We start from the raw sequence: 19,698 nt of genomic DNA, 5'->3' as shown, positions 1-19,698 counted from the left end.
AGCACAGGCCTGGCTGTTGTTAGCCTCTCCCCCCCTCCCCCCCTCCCCCTCCTGCCACACCCCTAGAAAAAAATAGAGGGACAGAGATGTAGATTTTTCATATGATAGCCAGTTTCCAAGATGGTCCCCACTGAGCTCTGATTCCTGCTGTTCATGCTCTGTGTGTTCTTCTCCCACACTGAGTAGGGCTGACCTGTATAACCAAGAAGATACTGCAGAAATGACTGTGATTTTCAAAGTTTAGTCAAAAAGCATTGTGACTTCTACCCTGCGTTCTCATAGATTACCTGCTCTAGGGTAAGCCAGCTGCCATGTTGTGAGGATACTCAAGCAGCCCTATGGAAAGGTCTATGTGGGGAAAAACTGAGGCCTCCCGCCAACAATGACTTGCCAGGCACAGGAGTGAGCCACCTTGCAAATGGATCTTCTAGTCCAAGTCAAGCCTCCACATGACTGCAGCCTGATTGACCCTTGACAGCAACCTCTTGAGACGCTGAATCAGAACTACCCAGCTCTCAAATTCCGGATTCACAGCACCCGTGATCCAATAAATGTTTTTGGGCCAATTACACTATAATAGATAACTGACCCATGTCTAATGTGTCCTCTTTATTTTTTCTATGATAAATGTTTTAAAGTTTTTTGTAGAAAATAATATTTTTTGAACACTCTGCATGTTTTTCAGTGGTCATATCACACATTCTAGGAGGCTCTGAGATGTAAGGAGTCACCATCTGGAACCCCTGGTGGCCCCTCACAAGTGACGCCAAGCCAGCCAGTTGGCTGTGGCATTCCCAGGACTCCCTCCTTTCCAGGCATCTGGGCTGGGGTTGGAGGGGGGGAAGAGTCGGGTTTCAGATCTGATGGGGGCCCCACCCACCCTGTAAGAGAAATCAGAGAGGAGGCCAAATCCAAGGAAACTCTTCATATGACATACTTTATTTCCAATCTACAACCATTAAAAACCTTTTGTAAGTTTACACTGTACAGTTATTCTTATGTCTGAAATAAGACACAGGGGCAGGGAGAGCTGGCAGATTGGACCAGTTGTCCTAGCACCCAATCCATCTTGGGAAGGAGCCTTTTGAAGACAGAAGTGGGGAAGAGAAAACAGTGGACAGGAGAGGCAGACAGTTTGGCCCAAGGATGCCCTTGGTCCCTTCCCTCCCAAAGGCCCTTCCCTGGGGGCCCCCCAGGGCCCACAACTGCAGGACCCTCACCAAGAAACCAGGCTGGGCAGGAAGGGGGCTTCACAGTATTGGCAGGTGTTGGGGAAGGGGGGCCAAGGTGAGACCACAGGTTCTGGCTGTCTTCCCCAGCTGCTGGGCGTTGGAGCTGTTTTTTGGCACTGTCTATTCAGTTTCCCTGGAGGTGGAAGGAGGAAGGGGAGGAGCTAGGGATTTAGGATTCTTTCCTTGAGGAGTTAGGTTTTTTACTACATGAAGAGAGGCCATGCTCCTATGGTGAGGTTACCAAGGGATACATGGTGAGGGTGTTTTTCTCCTGCTCCCCCTCCCCCCCAAGGACTCATACCTGCTGCCTGGCTAGCACAACCCTACATGGCCTTTTATGAGCAGAGCTGGAACTAAGCCAGAGGCAGGGAAAGGAAAATTATAGCCTTCTTCCTGCCCTCCAGCTTCTAGGAAAAGAAGGACATAGTTGTTTTGTTTGGCAGGGAGGGGTGGGCAGGGAGAGTTCCCAGTCTCTCAGGCATCTAGATGAGATTGGTATTTTCCACCTGTTCCTGGTCTGGGCCAGCCTCAGTCCTTCACCAGGCTACACTGATTGATTGCTAGTGTAGGTCAGCAGTTGGCCAACTCCTGTTGTATGAGAATCACCTGGAGGGCTTATTAATAACCCCCAACTTGCTGGGCCCCACAACAGAATTTCTAATTCCAAAGGTCTTGGGTGGGGCCAGTACTTTTTATTTCTGTCAAGTTCCCAGGTGATGCTCCAGCTGCTTTGAGAACCTCCAGGCACCTCATTCTCAGCAACTTGGTGTCCTGAGGCAGTGACAGGGAGCCGGGCCACAGCTGGCAAGGCCCAGCCTCTGAGGCACCAAAATACCCGGGAAGCTTCTGGGAATAGTCTTGTGGTGAGTCCCCTGTGCAGAGAAATAAACTAAGGCACAGAGATCAGAGGCAGAGTAGAGAGAGAGCCAGGATACCAGGGTCCAGTGGAGAGAGGATGGTGATGCAGGATCCCAAAACACAAGGGGTGTTCTGGGGCCCTGAGGATAATCCTGATGCACATCATAAAATCATAGAATGGGGAGGCTCTTAGAACCAGGCAAATGGAGAAGAGATCTCACACTTGGACCAGGTCTCCAGATTCCCAGCTGAGGTTCCTCTTCACAGAACAGTTTGGTATCAGAATTGACTGTAACAAAGCATCCAAGCCCTGACTACCTCAGCCCTTCAAGGATGCTTAGAGGAAACCAGAGCTCCTTTCCTTAGGGTCTGGGGTCTCATGGGCTGGTCAAGGGCAAGGAGGGAAGGAAACAGGGCTGATGGGATAAACAAGGGAGGGTCGAAGAAGGGTGAGGGAAGAGTAGCAGGCGGTGAGGAGGACCCCTGGGCAAGGGATGTGGGCCCAGCATCATGTTCCTTGAGGTTCTTGGGTCTATGGATTTTGCAGACTTTAAACGCCATTGGGAGGGGTAATTTGTAAAGCCTGGGCGAGGTTCTGCTAGGATAAGCTAACTGGAGGCAGTGAGGCCCAGGGAAGAGCAGAGAGGATAGTGCGGTGTCAAATGTACAGACAGACCAATGGGTGAATGACCTAGGAAGAGAAGAACCCAAGCCAGGCTACATCTGCTTTCCAAACAAGGCTAGGCAGGACTGAGGAGGGTACAGGAGCCCAGAGGGAGGCATTCAAGTCTGCCCCACCCAACACTGGACAGTGATGGGGTCCTGAGCCTGGGACAGAGAAGATAATAAGGTTCAAGAGTGGACCTAGGGGATGTCCTGCTCAGCTGGGAGGTCGCTGGGGCCAAACCCAATGTGAAGGGCTGGCAAGGCTAATGCTGTCTGAGGTGTTGGAAAGGTGCCTCCTTTAGTGTGAGAAAACACAAAATAAATAAAGCAGAACCCAAGAAACACCACCAAATGTGACAGCAAACATCAGAGATGGACGACCACAGACACAGGCACTTCCTGGATAGGATGGAAATGTGAGCCTGAGGGGGGCAGGGAGGGGTTGCTGACGTACCAGGGAAATCCATGGCAAGGGAGCCGAGCTGGAGAAGCTGTTCTGGGAGCATTAAGGGATGGGTGCTAAGGTAAGCTCGGGTGTTAAGAGGAACACCTGGCCAAGGGCCAGGGCACTTGGTTTGTTGGTGGGAACCAGCTGAGAAGAGGAGGCAGGAGGAGAGGAGTTTTGGCGGAAGATGGTAACAGAGAGGATGGGCAGGAGGAGGGGTAGTGAACAGACTGATCCCAGAGAGAGGAAAGGGCTCGACCAAGAGCAAAGAATGTCAGGGTGGAGGGGTCTCATTCACTGCTGGGGATGCAGCACCTGCTGAGAGTCAGGAAACATGGGTCTGGTCCTGTTTAGTTTGACCTTGGGCAAGCCACTCTCTTCTCTGGGCCTGATTTTTCATCTAAAAAGTTGAGGGGGTTTGACACAAAAGGACAGATACTATGTGATTCCATTTATATGAACTACCTAGAATAGACAAATTCATAGAGACAGAAAGTAGAACAGAGGTTACCAGGGACTTGGTGAGGGGGTGGGGAGGTGTTATTGTTCAGTGGGTACAATTCAGCTTGGGTGATAAAAAGTTCTGGAAGTGGATAGCGGTGACCATTGCATGGTTTCGTGTCTGGGTTAGATAGTGGCATATTCTGGGTGTTTTGTACCTACACAAAAAAAGCCCCCAGTGGGGCAGTGGGTTTACACAGCAAGAAGGATGGAGTTGGGCCAGGGGATCCGATGGACCCAGGTCCTAGTCTAGGCTCGCTGACTTCCCAGTTAGGGGACTCTGGGATGAGACCTGCACCTCAGTTTCCTTATCTGCACTAACCCATCCTACCAAGGCTGCCTCCCAGAGCTGTCCCTGAGAGGTCTGAAGGAGACGGGGCGGTGGGGGGGGGGGCGGTGTGGAGGGGTGGGGGGAAGGGGAGAGGGGAGCAATTTCTAGATAGTAAAGTGCTCTAGGTGGGGTGTGTACAGGATGATGATTATTATGACTGAAGAGGTAGTGGGAGCTTGTGGGGGCTGGTGAGGCTGGAAGGTGAGGGACATTCTGGATGGGAGGGGAGAGGGAGGAAGAGCCTGAAAGTTGGGTGGGCAAGAGGACAACAGGCTGGTGATGAAACCGTGAAAGGTGCACAGGGATGGGTATGATGGAACCATATAGTGGTCAGCGTGTAAGAGGGTCAAGTCTTTGGGCCCTTGACTTTGTCATCTGGAAGAGCAACTGGGAGAGGAGTGTCCCTGGGGGAAGACCAAGAGGTGGGGCCCATTTTGAGTTCACAGAAAGCAAGACCTCTTGGAGGTGGTTTTAAATTGGTCAGTCTTTGGTGGGGATCAAAGTGGGAGGAAAACAGGGAGACAAGAAACTGGACACAGATGCCTTGTGCATGCAAGATTTAGGAGCCACTGATGTGCCAACGTGGTCTGATTTTCATTTCAAATACAATCACTGCCACCAGGAGGATCTAGTTTGGCTTTGGGAAGAGGTCAGGCACAGAAAACATGAGGTCATCCAGTTTAGGTCAATCTGGGCAATTGACCAGGTCAATTAGGTCAATCAGGGTCCCCTGTGTTCCCTCCCCAGCCAACTGGTGCCAACACAATAAGCCTAGTGGTCTGTAGGAAATTAGGACCCCTGGGTTCCTTGGGACTTTGGTGGAAGAGAGTGGAGATGGCAGAAAAGGAAGAAGGATAGAGGGAGTCAGGGAGAAGGAAGAGGAGGAAAAAGTTCTGGGAGTAAAATGGCAGAGGAGGAGTAGGAAGGGGGAAAATGAGAAGAAGGGCAGTGTTCCTTCCTGGGTGCTCCAGGGGAATCCCCACTGTGGGTCAGGCAGTTTTCTGCTTTGGGAATGTTACCAAGACTTAAAAGGCATTTGAAGAAACAAACAAACTTAGAAATTACATTCCAAAAGAGTAGAGATTTTACAAACCAACCCCCCACACCCCAAAAAAGAAAACACAACCAGTTACTAATTAAAATGCTAAAAATCAAACCAAACCAATATTTACACATAACATTTTCAACCCCATCAAGCCCCATGTCCAGAGGCTTCTGTAGGAACAGTGATGAGTGACCTTGCACAGTGGCATGCAGGAAGTATTGAAAACCAAGATCTGGAGCCTCTGACACCAACTGGAGGGCCGGGCAGCCAGGCGCTGAGACAAGAGATGGCAAGGACAATCTTGGACGAGGACGATGGTAAGGCTGGGCGGTCCATAAGCCTCAGGGCTCAGGTCTCGCGAGGATTTCTCCCCAAGGCTGGGAGTGCTACCTCCCTGACCCTCCACGGCTTGGGGAGATGGCAGAAGGCCTCTGGTGGCGTGTGGCCTGGTGTGAATCCCCTCACCCGGACATAACCTTGGAGGGGCCCCCTGACCTTTTGGGTGGGAGCAGTGGCACCCCAAAGGGGACAGGCTCTTGGCTCCACTGGCCTGCCCACTCTGCCCGCACAAGTCATTATGGCATGAGGAAGTACCTGGTCAGACTGACATGACCCTCACATTCTGCCCATTGGGGATGGATATGAAGGACTTTGGTGACTTGTCCAGGTGACCATGAAAGGGCAGGACTGGGAGCAGGTGGGAATGCAGAGGTGTCTCCTGAGTCCTGGGGACAATCAAGCAAAACTGCTGGCTTTTGGTCTTCCTAAATTCCACAGACAAGTGGCTTTATTCTGGTATTTCCACTCTGGGCCCCCAGCCAGTTGCAGGAGGTCCACGCATCTGCGTGTGTGGGGGCATGTGTGCAACCGAAATGGGTTTACTGGCACCGACAGGGAGGCCAGCTGAGGCCTTTCCCGCCACATTGCAATGAGCCACATGGCAGAGTCTGTCTGATGGCTCAGGCAGCTCATGTGGGACGTGGGCAAGGGCGGGCAGTGGAGCTGGGGCTGGAACAGGGGCCAGGAGAGGCCATAAGGCTAAGGAAAGAGGCTGGTGAGAAGGCTGGCAGGTGGTGAGAGCTGAGGCAGGCTGGCACTCTCAGGTCCATGTGCAAAGCTGCAATAAACAACATTCTCGAAGTTCAGTCCTGTTTTCCTGTGAGTTCTCATTTGGGGAATTTGGAGAGATAGCCATGCTCTTGACAGAGCCTTAGGAATCTGTGTTTGACTCCTTAAAAAAAGGTTTCTGAGGGAGGGAGGAAAATGAGGGCAGATGGGGAATGTTTGGGAAGTGGGGACGGCGGCCCAGCCCTCCACCCTGTCAGTGAGCGTTTACAGACTGACTGCTGGGGGCCAGCCAAGTACCTAGCAGTGAGTGAAAAGCAGTGCTCTGAGGCCAGATGGTCAGCGGTACTGGGGAGCAAGCTGCAGGGCTCCAGTTCTACCGGGGGGGGCCCTCCAAACTTGACCAAGAGACCAGAGCTCAGCTGCCGAGCTGCCTCGTGGGCATGGGGGACCCCATGCCTGTCCATCGTGTTAGAAGCCTCACTTTGTCCCAATGGCAAGAATACATGTCAGAACCTCCAATAAATTACCTTAGGGACTTTGGGGTAAATTAAATTATTAAAATAAAGTAAAACTACCTTAAATATTTATAGTAAGAAAACTTCAAATAAACAACCGAGGAAATGTGTTTCCAGGCCCCAGTCCACTAGCGTGTCCTGGGGCACTGGCCTCTTGGAGTGCTCCTTGGCCTGGTGTGGCCAGTTGGGAGTCTCTTATCGGGAACATGTCTCCACCAGCCACAGGATGTAAACACAGTGGAGATGTGTCACGCCTCTCCAGGGTGCCAGGGAAAGAGGCCCCCAGCCATCAAGGCAGTGGGTATTTAGGCATTTATCTGTGCACCAGGTCTTGAAACTGACCCTACCTATTTCTGTCTTCAAGGTGTTTCCTGGCAAGGTTGGTGCCCCGCAAGCCACCTTGACCAGGGAGGCAGTTCCAGTGGCTACCCAACCCTGAGCCCCACACTTTTCTACCTCATCTTCCAGTCCTTGCTGCATCCAGGCTATGCACAGGGAGATCCAGGGCTCCAGGATTCCAAGCAGATGCTGGCCCTGGCTACTGCCCTATCATACCCCCTAGAGCCATAGCAATCCAGAGCGGTGGGGCTGGGAGGAGGAAGAAGTGGGGAGAAGGAAGGGATGGGGATGATGCCCACCTCAGCTTCACCAGGAACCCCACGTTGACTATTACAGCAAAGACTGTTCTTCTCATTGGTGTTTCCTCCCTGTGAAGGAGGACGTGGTTGGCAGGGAACATCTCTGTGAGCCTTTTCCCCTGAGGAGCATGGCCAGAAGTGTATCCTTTCCTTGGCTCTTCTGAGAAGGGGGTTTGGGCAGAACGAGGCAAGTCTCTCCCAATGGATGGGCTCCCAGAGGATCTCTCTGGAACCACTTCCGAAGCCTAGCTGTGGTCTTCCTTCCACTCACTGCCTTCCCCTGGGAAGTCAGAGATCACCACCCAGCAGTCAGCAGGAGACCCCGCTTTTACCTGGATGGGAATGCTGCTGTCTGGCAGTGGTGCAGCTGCTGTCCCTCCAGGGTGAGACGATGCCGACGGCATGGGCCCCTCGCCTCGTCCCCTCTCCGTTTGTTCCCCTCAGCTATCCAGGGAATGGGCTGGTTGAGGTGGGGAGCACGGCTGCTCTGTCACTCGCTGGGGGGAGCTGCCCTCTCCTCCCCACCCCAGCCGGACTCTGAAGGATGCAGCCTGCACTTGGAAGGAGAGTGGCGGATGGCAGCGCGGGATGGCCGGGCGAAGCAGGAAGTGAGAGACTGAGTACTGCAGTCACAAACAGCATCCTAGGGGAAGAGAGGAGGAAGTCGGAAAGAGCCAAGAGGCACCGGCTACCCAGAGGCTGGGTGGCCAGCTGGGCAAGGAATTTGGACCCAGCCTTGCCTGAGGAACCGGTTCCCAGGGGCTGTGGCCCCTCTCTAGACCAAGTCTTTATAATTGTTTTTCTCCCATTAGAACCATAACAAATATTCATAAATAACATTCCACAATGTAATCAATTCTGGAACACACAGAGAAAAAAGTAGATGTCATCCGTCAAACATAAATTCTCAACACATTGCACACCCATACATTTATCAAAATGACATCATCTGCTACAGCATAGTTTGTAACTGCAAAACATAAGCACTTTTGTGTCGTTATGTATATCTAGATTTCCTTCTTCTTAATGGCTATATACTATACATTATTCTACTGAATGGAAACACAGTACCTTAATTTATTTATCCAATTCATTTTTTACATGGCATTTTAGATAGTTTCTAATTTTTTTTACTATTATCAACACACAGGGATAATGGTTAAAAGTGCTGCTATAGAACTAAATTGCTTGGTTCAAATCCTAGCCCTGCCATTTACCAGCTGTGTGACCTTGGATAAGTTACTTAACCTCTCTGAACCTTGATTTCCTTCTCTCTAAGATGAAGGGCATGATGCCTTTCCCAAAATGTTGTGAGGGTGAAATCAAATATAACAGGCAAAGCATTTGGCATAGTGCCTACTAAGTACACAATAAATGTTAGCAATTTTTATTAATAATGCCATACATTTATTTATACAAGCATGTTCTCCCACCTCTGTGAATATTTCCATAGGCTACATTCCTAGAAGAACTACTGAGTCAATGGGTAACATGATATTTTACATAGTGAAAAATATCTGGATCAGCTTTAAAATCAACATCCAAAATACCACCTGTGTCTCTTGATATACATGTGGTGATATGGGTGTGATGGTTAATTTTATGTGCCAACTTGACTGAGCCACAAGGTGCCCAGATATTTGGTCACACATTATCCTGAGAGCTTCTGTGAAGCTGCTTTTGGATGAGATTAACCTTTAAATCTGCAAAGCATATTGCTCTCTCTAATGTGGGTGAACCTCATCTAATCAGTTGAAGGCTGGAAGACCAAAAACGCTGACTCTCCCTGAATGAGAATTCTTCCTGCCTGATGGTCCTAGGACTGGAACTACATTAGCTACATGCGCTGTACTAGAATTACATCACTAGCTCTCCTGGTTCTCAGGTTTTTGAGCTCAGACTGGAGCTAAACCATCAGCTCTGCTGGGTCTCCAACTTGCCAACTTATCCTCTAGGTTTTAGGACTCCATAATTATGTATGTGAGCCGCCTCCTTATAAAAAAATTCTGTCTCGGGGCGCCTGGGTGGCTCAGTCGGTTGCGCGTCCGACTTCAGCTCAGGTCACGATCTCACGGTCTGTGAGTTCGAGCCCCGCGTCGGGCTCTGGGCTGATGGCTCAGAGCCTGGAGCCTGCTTCCGATTCTGTGTCTCCCTCTCTCTCTGCCCCTCCCCCGTTCATGCTCTGTCTCTGTCTCAAAAATAAATAAACGTTAAAAAAAAATTAAAAAAAAAATTCTGTCTCTCTCTATACACACACATGTACACAGACACACGTATGTATACACACACACAGTCTATTGATTCTGTTTCTCTAAAGAACCCTAATACAATGAGTGTGTTTGGTCTATGAGACTTCAGTGAGGCATGTTTTTATGATATGTTCAGTATGTACATTAAACGGAAAAATTTTTTAAAGTTAAAAAAAAAGGTAAGAATTTAAAATACTTTTTTTTTTAAGTAAGGCCTGCTGGTTCGAGAGTATGGAGAAGTAAAGTACTAACCACATACACTAGAGGCTGTAGAAATTAGGCAAACTCCTTTTTTTTTTTAATGTTTATTTATTGATTTTGAGAGAGAGAGAGAGAGAGAGAGCAAGTGAGGGGCAAAGAGAGAGGGAGAGAGAGAGTCTCAAGCAGGCTCCACACTGTCAGCACAGAGCCCAACACAGGGCTCAATCCCACAAACTGTAAGATCATGACCTGAGCCAAAATTAAGAGTTAGACACCCAACAGACTGAGCCACCCAGGCACCCCTGGGCAAAATCTTCTGAAAGACAATTTGGCAAGGTGCCTGGCTGGCTCAGTCAGTGGAGCATGCAACTCTTGATCGGGGGTTTGTGAGTTCATGCCCCATGCTGGGTGGAGAGATTACTTAAAATTAAAATCTTAAAAAAAAAGACAACTTGGCAATATTTATCAAATGCCTTTAAAATGTTATGTTCTTTTATCCTGTAATCCCATTTCTGCAACTCAAACCTAAGGAAATAATCTGAAATGTGGACAAATGTTTTTGCACCTTGTCCACCACAGCATTATGTATGATAGATAAAAACTAGAAACCACCTACACATACATACAAACGGGCCAATCACAGCCCATGCCACCTCCCTGCCCTCCACCTACAACCTTTACTGAGTGCACCGCAGGTCATGTGATATCACCCATGTGATATCACGTGATATGGCTAGATCAAGGTGGTACTGCACTCAAGTTAGACCAATCCCAATCTCTTCTTTCTTCTAGTAATCTGAAATTAGACAGAGGGATTTGAGTCAGTGTCTCTTAGATGTTTGAACTAGAAGATGTTATAGAAGCAGAGCTGGGACCATATATGCAAAGGCAAGAGAGAGAGAGACAGGAAGAAAGTAGACATCAGAGAAAACAAAGCTCAAGGGAGAGGAGAGGAAGTCAGAGAAGGTGCTGAGGGCTTCAGGTCCTTATGCCTGGGATCCATAAGATGTTCCACCATTTCCCTTTCTGGAAAACTAATTTATATGCATTCTTTTACTAACATGCAAATAATCCCTAACCAAATCTGAAAATGATATCTGGGGGTGCAGGGGTGGCATGTGCAGCAAAAGATTCTCAGAGGAAATAGAAGCACTTAGGCAAAGAGTCTTAGGGGGTAGGCTGGGGTGTGTGGGAAAATGTTTAAATTTTTTTTTAACATTTATTTATTTTTGAGAGACTGAGAGAGACAGAGCACAAGTGGAGGGGGACGGGGGTAGGGGGACAGAGAGAGAGGGAGACACAGAATCCAAAGCAGGCTCCAGGCTCTGAGCTGTCAGCACAGAGCCTGACGCGGGGCTCAAACCCATGAACCATGAGATCATGACCTGAGCCAAAGTCGGACGCTCAACCGACTGAACCACCCAAGCGCCCCGGAAAATGTTTAATAACTAGTTTTCCAGGAGCGAGGGGAGAAGCCCTGATTTGGAGCACCTGTCAATTTTCATGGTGTAAATCCTCCTACTGTGGCCGATCTCCAGGTGCTTTACTGCACACAGAGATGCACACAACTGGCTCTCATGAACCAAACACATTGGCTCCATTGGGTTGCAGGAGAGCAGTGAGTACACCTCTTCCCTGGAGGGGATGCTAGCAATTTCTGGTGTGTGGTGGTCAGATAAGTCATGTTCACTAGTTTCTTGTATTCAGACCATGTATCCATCAGGTCTGGGGCCTTCCAATCCCCATTCCTTCCTTCCTTTCTTCCATTCATTCATTAAAGTGGGCTCTACACCCAACATGAGGCTTGAACTCACGACCCTGAGAATAAGAGTCACGTGCTCTACCGACTAAGCCAGCCAAGTGCCCCACTAACCCCCCATTCCAGACCAGCAAAAAGACTTTTTGAAACACACAACCATATTCCTGAGTTTGAAAGCCAAAAGAGTTTGGACGTTAAGTCAGCACCCCAGACAAGAAAAAAGAGAAGGCCCTTCCCACCTACCTCATTGGGAAGGACTGTGGCTCCATCTCCATCCCGGGGGACACCATCCTTCCCCACCTGGGGGAGCACTGAGAGTCTGGCCTCCTCGCTGCTGCCTGACTTGGCTGCCTTCTTGTTCAGGATCCTGGCCATGCCCTCTGGCTGATGGTAGCTGGCTGGGGAGAGGGGCTCCGGTTTCTTGGTGCTCTCCTCCCCTGCCGCCGAGGTGGGGCTTGGTGCCCGGCCACACACGTTGCGGAAGAACTCCTGCACGATGCCATACTTCGGAGGCTCAGGCTTGGCCCGGGCCTCGGACATGCCCAGTTTCCAGACAGACTCCGTGCTCCCCGAGTGCTCCACAACACTGAAGAGGCTGGACAGCCCGTCATTGATGTTCCTCAATACAGGGCTGTCCCGTGTGGTGGTGGAGCGGGCCCAGGCGGAGCCATTCTGCTTGCCTTGGTGTAGGTTCCACAGGCTGCGGTCCTTGGCGCTGTCCAGCTTGGACACGGACCGCCTCTGGAGCTTTGGCGAGCCATACTTGGGCGAGCAGCACGGCCGCTCGATGCGCGAGTGCACCTTGTCCAGGGAGGAGGAGATCTGCTTGCTGCGCACCGACACGAGTGACGAGCTGCGAGGTGACCAGCTCTTGCCGTGGAGACCGCTGCGGGGTGGGTCCGTCTGCAGGCCCACGCTGACCGTGCGGATGGTCTGCGTGCCCACACTGGCCAGGCCCACTGTCTGGCTGGACGTGCTCTTCACTTTCTTCTCCAGCGAGCCCGAGCGCATGGCCTGGCGCACACAGTTGGTGATCTCCTTCATGTCGTCGCTCATGTTGCCAGACATCTCAAAGTCATGCAGGGCTGCCGGGAAGCCGGGCCCTGCCGCAGAGGGGCTGCCCCCCGAGCCTGCGTCCAAGCGCTGCCGTGAGAAGTTGCAGAGCCACCGGCTGTAGGAGCTCTCAGCTAGCCTGTCAGCCTCGGCTGACTCTTTGGGTTTGGCGGTGGTGAAGAGGAAGCCGGGCTCGATGATGATCTTGCCCTCCCTGTCGTGGACCACGGGGACACCCAGGCGCCGGGCCACTGGGGGACTGTAGTACACGCGGATACCCGTCTTATCAGGAGCCGTGTAGCTTCGCTGCATCTGCCTCCCTGCTGGCTCCTGGCAGCCCAGGGCGCCCAGGCGGTTGCAGTCCCGCGGCGAGAGCCCTGGCTGTTCCTGGGCATCCTTCTCTGAGTCCACCGGCTGGGTGCCCACAAAGGCAAAGGCAGGGTTGTTGGGCAGCTTCTTGCCTCGGGCAGCTTCACCGGCAAGGTAGGGGGAACAGTCGAGCAAACTTTCGAACTCAGACATGGACGAAACAGATTTGGTCCTGGGAGGAGCAGAGGAGGAAGAGCGAGGTTAGTGGAAGATAATGGAAAGAGAGCAGGCACTCTGGTCTTCTTCGCTGGTCTACAGCTGGGACCACGACCGTCCTGCTCATGTCTTGTGAAGACGCTATTGGTGCCCTGCCCCACATCGCCTCTGCACCCACACCTACACACCCAACACAGCACATTCTGAACACCTGCCATTCTCCACCAAAGGGCTTTTTTCGTGACTGCAAGAGCACATTTGGCCTCCATGCAGAGGAAGCTACAAATATCACAGAGTTTTGCCCCTACACACAGCCCCCAGCAAACAATGGGTGGGAGTTGGTAGCTCAGTACCCAGCCTCCATGCTCTTCGGACAGGTGACTCTGAGCTGCACATTCCACTCGGGCTCCAGCGTTCCTCAGCGAAACTGAGCTTCGGTTGTCCGTGGAATGACAACATCCCCCTTTGTTGGCTGCCTTCCCTTCCTTGTGTCACTTCCAGTGTTTCCTAAAATCCCTTCCCAAATAAACGACCTGCACTCAAATCCTTGTATCAGGATCTTTGAGACAAGTTCTCAAATCCTGTGTTTGCTTTTGGGGGAACCCAAATAAGATGCCATTGAACCTCTGGCACCTGTGTTGCCTGACGACCTCCAGTGTCAGGTGCACATAAATGCATCTCAGAGGTCAGACCATTCGGCCCTCCAGGGACTCTAGGCGACAGGTGCTACGGTTCCCACTCGAGTGAGATGGGAAGGATCACCCAAGGTCGCCTTCCTAGAAATGTCACAGCTGGAATTCAAGCCCCACATGCTGACTCCGGAGCCCACCCTCTTACCCTGGGCCTGACTGGCTTGAGGTTCCTCTCATGGCCCAGATGGGGTTCTGTTGCTCTCATTCTATTCAGGGTTTTGTAACGGTGGAGGTATGGCCCTGATAGCCCCAGGATCTCCCTGGCCACAGCTCAGGGCTGGGCCCAGAGGAAACTGCTCAGTAATCCCAGGAATAGCCCAGCCTGGTTCCCCTAACTCCAGACACAGGAAGGAACCCCAAGAGGAGCTGAAAATTTCTTTCCCAGCTAGGATGTGTGGGGTTCCAGGTTTTCATACATATCCACAATCAAACAAACAAGAAAAATCAAGGGCTGGAATTCTAATTGTCCCAAGCTTCCTGGCTTCTCAGTGGCTTCAGTTCCATAGAAACCATATCCCAGGGCTCCATCAGCTCTGCTGAGGTGCTGTGGTGGACACATGGGGCAAGGGAAAGAAGACAGACAAGGAGTGGAGCAGGGAGAGGGCCTGAAGTGTTGGACAGGAGAGGGGCTGCAGGGCAGGGCAGGGCAGGGGGAGGGGATGCCAGCACCTTTTTAAGGCGGTTCCCCCAAGCTCAGCTTCAGAAACCCCCTCCTTGTCGAGGATCTTCTCACTCCGCGTCTGTCAAGGAAGAGAGGCAGGAAAAGTGAGTTCTGGCCACCAGCACACCAAGGGAAGGTGACAGGAGGTCGGTGTGGGAGCCGACCCTGGATCCCACGCCTGAGTCTCCGCTTGTAGAGCAGGAGTGAGGTCAGCACCGGTCTGGAATCCCTGTTGGTCAGTTTCTGGCTACAGGGCATCTATCACTCCCTCCATAGGTATGTGATCCAGGCTTGGTCAATCAGGGATCCAAGAAAGAACCCTGGGAAAGAGTCTTTTTAGAAGTTATTCTGGGGGCACCTGGGTGGCTCAGTCGGTTAAGCAGCCGACTTCGGCTCAGGTCATGATCTCACAGTCTGTGAGTTCGAGCCCCGCGTCGGGCTCTGTGCTGACAGCTCAGAGCCTGGAGCCTGTTTCAGATTCTGTGTCTCCCTCTCTCTGACCCTCCCCTGTTCATGCTCTGTCTCTCTCTGTCTCAAAAGTAAATAAACGTTAAAAAAAAAAAATTTAGAAGTTATTCTGGGGGTGCCTGGGTGGCTCAGCCGGTTAAGGTCTGACTTCGGCTCAGGTCATGATCTCACAGTTTGTGAGTTCGAACTCCACGTCAGGCTCTGTGCTGACAGCTTGGAGCCTAGAGCCTGCTTCCGATTCTGTGTCTCCTTCTCTCTCTGCCCCTCCCCCACTTGTGCTCTGTCTCTCTCTATCAAAAATAAATAAATGTAAAAAAAAAAGAAGTTATTCTGAATGTGGTGGCAACAACAAAGCACCCAACAGCCAACGTTCAGCTAGCAGTGATAGCAGCGGCCTGACGTTTCCTGCTCAGGGCTTGTCTCACCCTCATTCCAGAGCAGGTCCCCTGGGACTTGCACAAGTTTTCAGAACCTGAGTCACCAGCCCTCTTGAGCCCCAGTCAAATCCTCTCCTGCCTCAGCTCCCCACAATTTTGTCGCTTACAACCAAATCCCCTGACACACCACTTCCTCGGGCTGTCATGAGCAAAGAGCCTGTATGCCCACTGTTTCCTTACTCAGAATATTGCTATGTGGACAATGCACCTGAGGCTTAAGCAAATGTCACCGACGTGACCTAACTGGTCTCCACAAAGAGGGCTGGGCTACAGCACAGAATGTGATTCTCATTTTACCACTGAGGTAACCTAACCGGAGCCCAGGCAGGGAAGGATAGAGTGACTTGCTCAAGATCACACAGCTCTTAGAGGCCTTGCTTTTCAGAAAGCCACAAGCGACACCAAAGAGAGGGCAAAGGCCTGGCCAAGAACACGGAGAGACACCCAGCCTCTCTCCCAGGCATGGAAGGATGACACTGCCAGGGGGCTCCTCACAAGTCCCCAACCACTGGCTGGAACTATGGGGTAGAGATGCCAGGATCGAGGAGCCCAAAGTGCAAGGGTATGACCTGTGAGACAGAGTTAGCATCGTCCCTGTCACCTCTCCCACATGCGAGGGGCTTCGCAGTGGAGCCAGGAGCCAAGAGAACATGGATGGCCTGCTACCCCCTCACCTCTTTCCAGCTGTTGTCCTGCTTCTCCAGGTCTGAGTGCTTCAGGACCCAGGGGTCAGCAGCCTTCTGTAGCTGGGCAAGGGTAAAGAGGGTGGTCAGTGGCGGGTAAAGCTGATGAGCGGGCCCTAGCTCTGTGCAGGCCACTCTGCAGGCTCTGCTTGTAGCCCGGAGGACCCAGTCATGGGCTAGGAGACATCTTCCCAGTGGGCAGCGGCTCCGCACCACCAAAAGGTGGATTTGGAAAATGGCCATGAGAGCAGCCATTTACAGGCATCCTTAGAGAGCCCATTATTCTATACGGTAACCGCTGTCACTGCTATGCTAATTCATGCTGCAATTCCTGGACCCGTTAGGTCAGCTAAGCACCAGCTGGATGACGTCAGAGTGGGGGCTCCATACTGGGCATGCTAAGCAGCAGGGAGATGGAATGAGTAGACTGACCTCTACACTCTGCTGTGAACAGCTCTTTATGAAAGAGGCAAACAAATATAAACATATGTATCTTATGATTCCATCACTGATTCAAAAAAGAAAAAAGATCTTGGTCATGGGATCAAGCCCCACTGTCAGCATGCAGCCTGCTTGGGATTGTCTCTCTCTCTCTCTCTCTCTCTCTCCCTCTGCCCCCCACCTCCCCGCAAAATAAAGACATTTATTTTTTATTTATTTATTTTTTCAACGTTTATTTATTTTTTTGGGGACAGAGAGAGACAGAGCATGAACGGGGGAGGGGCAGAGAGAGAGGGAGACACAGAATCGGAAACAGGCTCCAGGCTCTGAGCCATCAGCCCAGAGCCCGACGCGGGGCTCGAACTCACGGACCGTGAGATCGTGACCTGGCTGAAGTCGGACGCTTAACCGACTGCGCCACCCAGGCGCCCCAAAAAAAAAGACATTTAAAATAAATAAATAAAGATTTTTTTAAAAAAGATCTCTGTGAACATAAATTTAAGTAGCAAGAAAGGGAAGAAGTGGGTTGGCGTATGATTTTGCAATATTTGGGTCTTATACAAAGATGATGTCCTGATTTATGTAATTAAAATAAAAAGTAAAACAAAGGAAAAACTCAAAATAAAGAATGGCGCATAGCAGCCTGGTAGGTGGCAGCTGGGTGCATGATGTGCACCGTACTGGGGCGCAATGGCCAATGATGGTTTTTCCCATCCCCCTCTTTTGGTCAGAGGACTCTAAACTTTCTCAAATTCGGAGGGCTCTAGGGGTAGGCACATGACTTACAACTGGCCAATCAGCCTTACGGAAGAGGAAAACTCTCTATTGCCAGTGGTAAGCTGTAAAGAGATGAGTACACAACTAACAGTAACCATATTTGGTGACAGCTTGCTTAGGAATAAAGCACAGAGGAAAGCAAGCCTGAGAGACTGTCAGACGGATAGACCTAGCGCCTTCTGCATTCTCTGAGCACCTGGATCCAGCTATAACTGAAGGAGATCCTAGCCCCGGACTTTTCCCACAGGGAGTCCCCGCGGTGGCTGGAGCCAGCTCGGGCTGGGACGGGCCTCACCTGGCTCAGGCGGTTCTGCAGCTCCTTTACCTGCTGCTCCACCTGCTGCTTCTCACCCTGAAGCCGCTCCACCAGCTGCAGCTTCTCCTGGCTCCAGTTGCGCTCGCTGATCTGCAGCTGCCTCGTCAGCTCCATGACAGCGCTGTAGGACTCCGCCAGCAGGTGCTGCTGCTCCTCGCGCTCCCTCTGTAGGGCTGCCTTCCAGTCGGGCCCTGCCCGCTCCCCAGCCCCCTTGCCAGCCTTCAGCTCCATCTGCAGCAGAAGGAAGAGCAAACTGGGTGTCTGGCACCAGGAGACCCTGCCTCTCTGCCCTGAAGACCCCTCACCTGCTGACCACCTACTCAGAACTAAGCCCTCCTCACAATCAAGGCTTGCAGGGAGCTCTTTCCATGCCAAGCTCTGTGCTTCCCAAGCATTGTCTCAGTATCCTCATGAAATCTCAACAAGACAACTACCTTTTTTGATATTATAGAGAGGAGAAAGAGGTTCGAAGAGGTTATCTGGCCCAGGTCACATAGCTACAAAACAGCAGAGGTTCCTGGTTATTGCTTCTCATATTTCATCAACTCTCACAATTGGTCTGGGTTTATGGTGAGTGCGGGACACACACCCAGGATCACAAAATGAATGTGTGCAGCAATCAGCCCAGAGTGATGGCTTTCGTGGCACCAAGACTCAGGGTGGCAGGAGGTAAATATGCAGCCTCAAGCATCAGTGTTCCCCAAGTCCCCCAGGCTGTGGTCTCATATGTTAACCCCCATAGGGGCCGGTCCACTTCCCAGTGTGCAGGGGCACTTGGAATGGCTGGGTTGTGGGGGGTCAGCAGGAACAGTGACATGTGCAGACAGGGCAGGAGCTGTGAGCTCTGCAGGGAGGGTTAGGAGGAAAGAAGGGTGGCACTGGGAAGCCAGAAGTGTGTGAACCCTGGGAAGAAGGTTGGGGTCATGGTAATGAGAAGGCAGGAGGAACAGAGAATTGGGAGAAAGGTCAGGTCTGCTGCATATTAGCTGGATGACCTTGGGAAAGAAATTTAACCCCTCTGTGTTTGTTTCATTACTTGTCCAGCAGAGATCATCAGTGTGCACACCCCCAAGGGGCCCACGATGCCCAGGAAGGCAGCCTGCAGCAGGGACAGGCTTGGGGAAGCTGGGAACTAAAGAGTCATGACAGGTGGGGGTGGTGGTGGTGGTGGTCACGACAATCTCTCTGAGTGGGAGGAAACCCACCCTCTCACTTTTCAGACCGCAGGAGGGCAACAACTTGCCTCCGGGCACACAACAGAGACCACAGCTCCAGGGCTCCTGGTTAAGGCTCCTTTGATCTCCCTGGGCTGTGGGGAGGGGAGTCCCCCAGTTTGTGAGGAGGAAGCAAAACAAAGCCAGGTAGCAAAGGATTAAGGGGATTCTTATGAGAGGTGGGAGTGAACGAATACATCAGGGAGAAGCCCAGCCATGTGTGAAGGCTGTCACCAGGTGCAGACAGGCATTTAAGCATCTGGCCTCACTTGTAAACCCATGGTGCAACAGAGGTGCCTATGATGTCCCAAGCCCATGTGTCAGTCCTTCACATTCCTTCCCTGGCCCAATGATCCCAGGCTCCAGTGTTTCTGGTACCCTTGCTGTATGATTCCAGCCATGATCTTGCCATCCCTGGGCCACGAGAGGAAGTGAAGGGGTTCCTATGCTCCTAGATCTGACAGCTGTGAGGGTTTAGATGAGGGAGGAACAAAGGGGGAAATGTCTCTGACAGGTGGGGGACTCACCTGGGCAGTATGGCTCTTCAACTCTGCCCGCTCTGTCTCCCAGGTGGCCTTGGCCTTGGCAAACTGTTGCTGAAGTTCAGTCAGACCACGGCGTTCATCCCGAAGTAGCCAGCACAGCTCCTTCAGCGTCACCTTCATGTCAGCCAGTGTCTTGATATACTCATTGGGCTGCAGATGGGGGCAAGGCCTGGGTCAGGAGCTTCGAAGGCATGGGAAGGGGAGCCTGGGCTGGGAGCACTCACTCAGAGTCCAGCCCAGGACTCTACCTGGTCTCGAGCAAACCGCATGACCTCCCTAGGTCATCTCACCCATAAAATGGGCATGACAAGCCCAGCCATGGCCTGACATGTTCCCCAGCCTCACATAAACAAAAACCCCCGAGGCTACAGCAATTAT

The 19,698-nt window shown here is 51.6% G+C and overlaps 1 protein-coding gene across 1 annotated transcript in view; it reads right to left on the bottom strand.

Moving 5' to 3' along the window:
* Positions 1 to 918: 918 nt before the first annotated feature.
* SOGA1 (suppressor of glucose, autophagy associated 1) overlaps positions 919 to 19,698 on the bottom strand; it is a 71,569-nt gene continuing 52,789 nt past the window's right edge. The window contains exons 10-15 of the mRNA XM_047069472.1: positions 19,303 to 19,470; positions 17,541 to 17,792; positions 16,019 to 16,090; positions 14,448 to 14,518; positions 11,752 to 13,102; positions 919 to 7,942 (exon numbers count right to left, since the gene is read on the bottom strand). Coding sequence (XP_046925428.1) covers positions 7,790 to 7,942; positions 11,752 to 13,102; positions 14,448 to 14,518; positions 16,019 to 16,090; positions 17,541 to 17,792; positions 19,303 to 19,470 — 2,067 coding nt within the window. The 3' untranslated portion in view covers positions 919 to 7,789. The remainder of the gene's footprint in view (positions 7,943 to 11,751; positions 13,103 to 14,447; positions 14,519 to 16,018; positions 16,091 to 17,540; positions 17,793 to 19,302; positions 19,471 to 19,698) is intronic.

This window comes from Lynx rufus, unplaced genomic scaffold (assembly GCF_022079265.1).
Source record: "Lynx rufus isolate CCGP_SWC_20201006 ecotype Redwood Valley unplaced genomic scaffold, mLynRuf1.p SCAF_8, whole genome shotgun sequence".
NCBI classification, from domain to species: Eukaryota; Metazoa; Chordata; class Mammalia; order Carnivora; family Felidae; genus Lynx; species Lynx rufus.
Note: the sequence above shows the minus strand (reverse complement) of the source record. Positions and strands in the feature narration are given on the sequence as shown.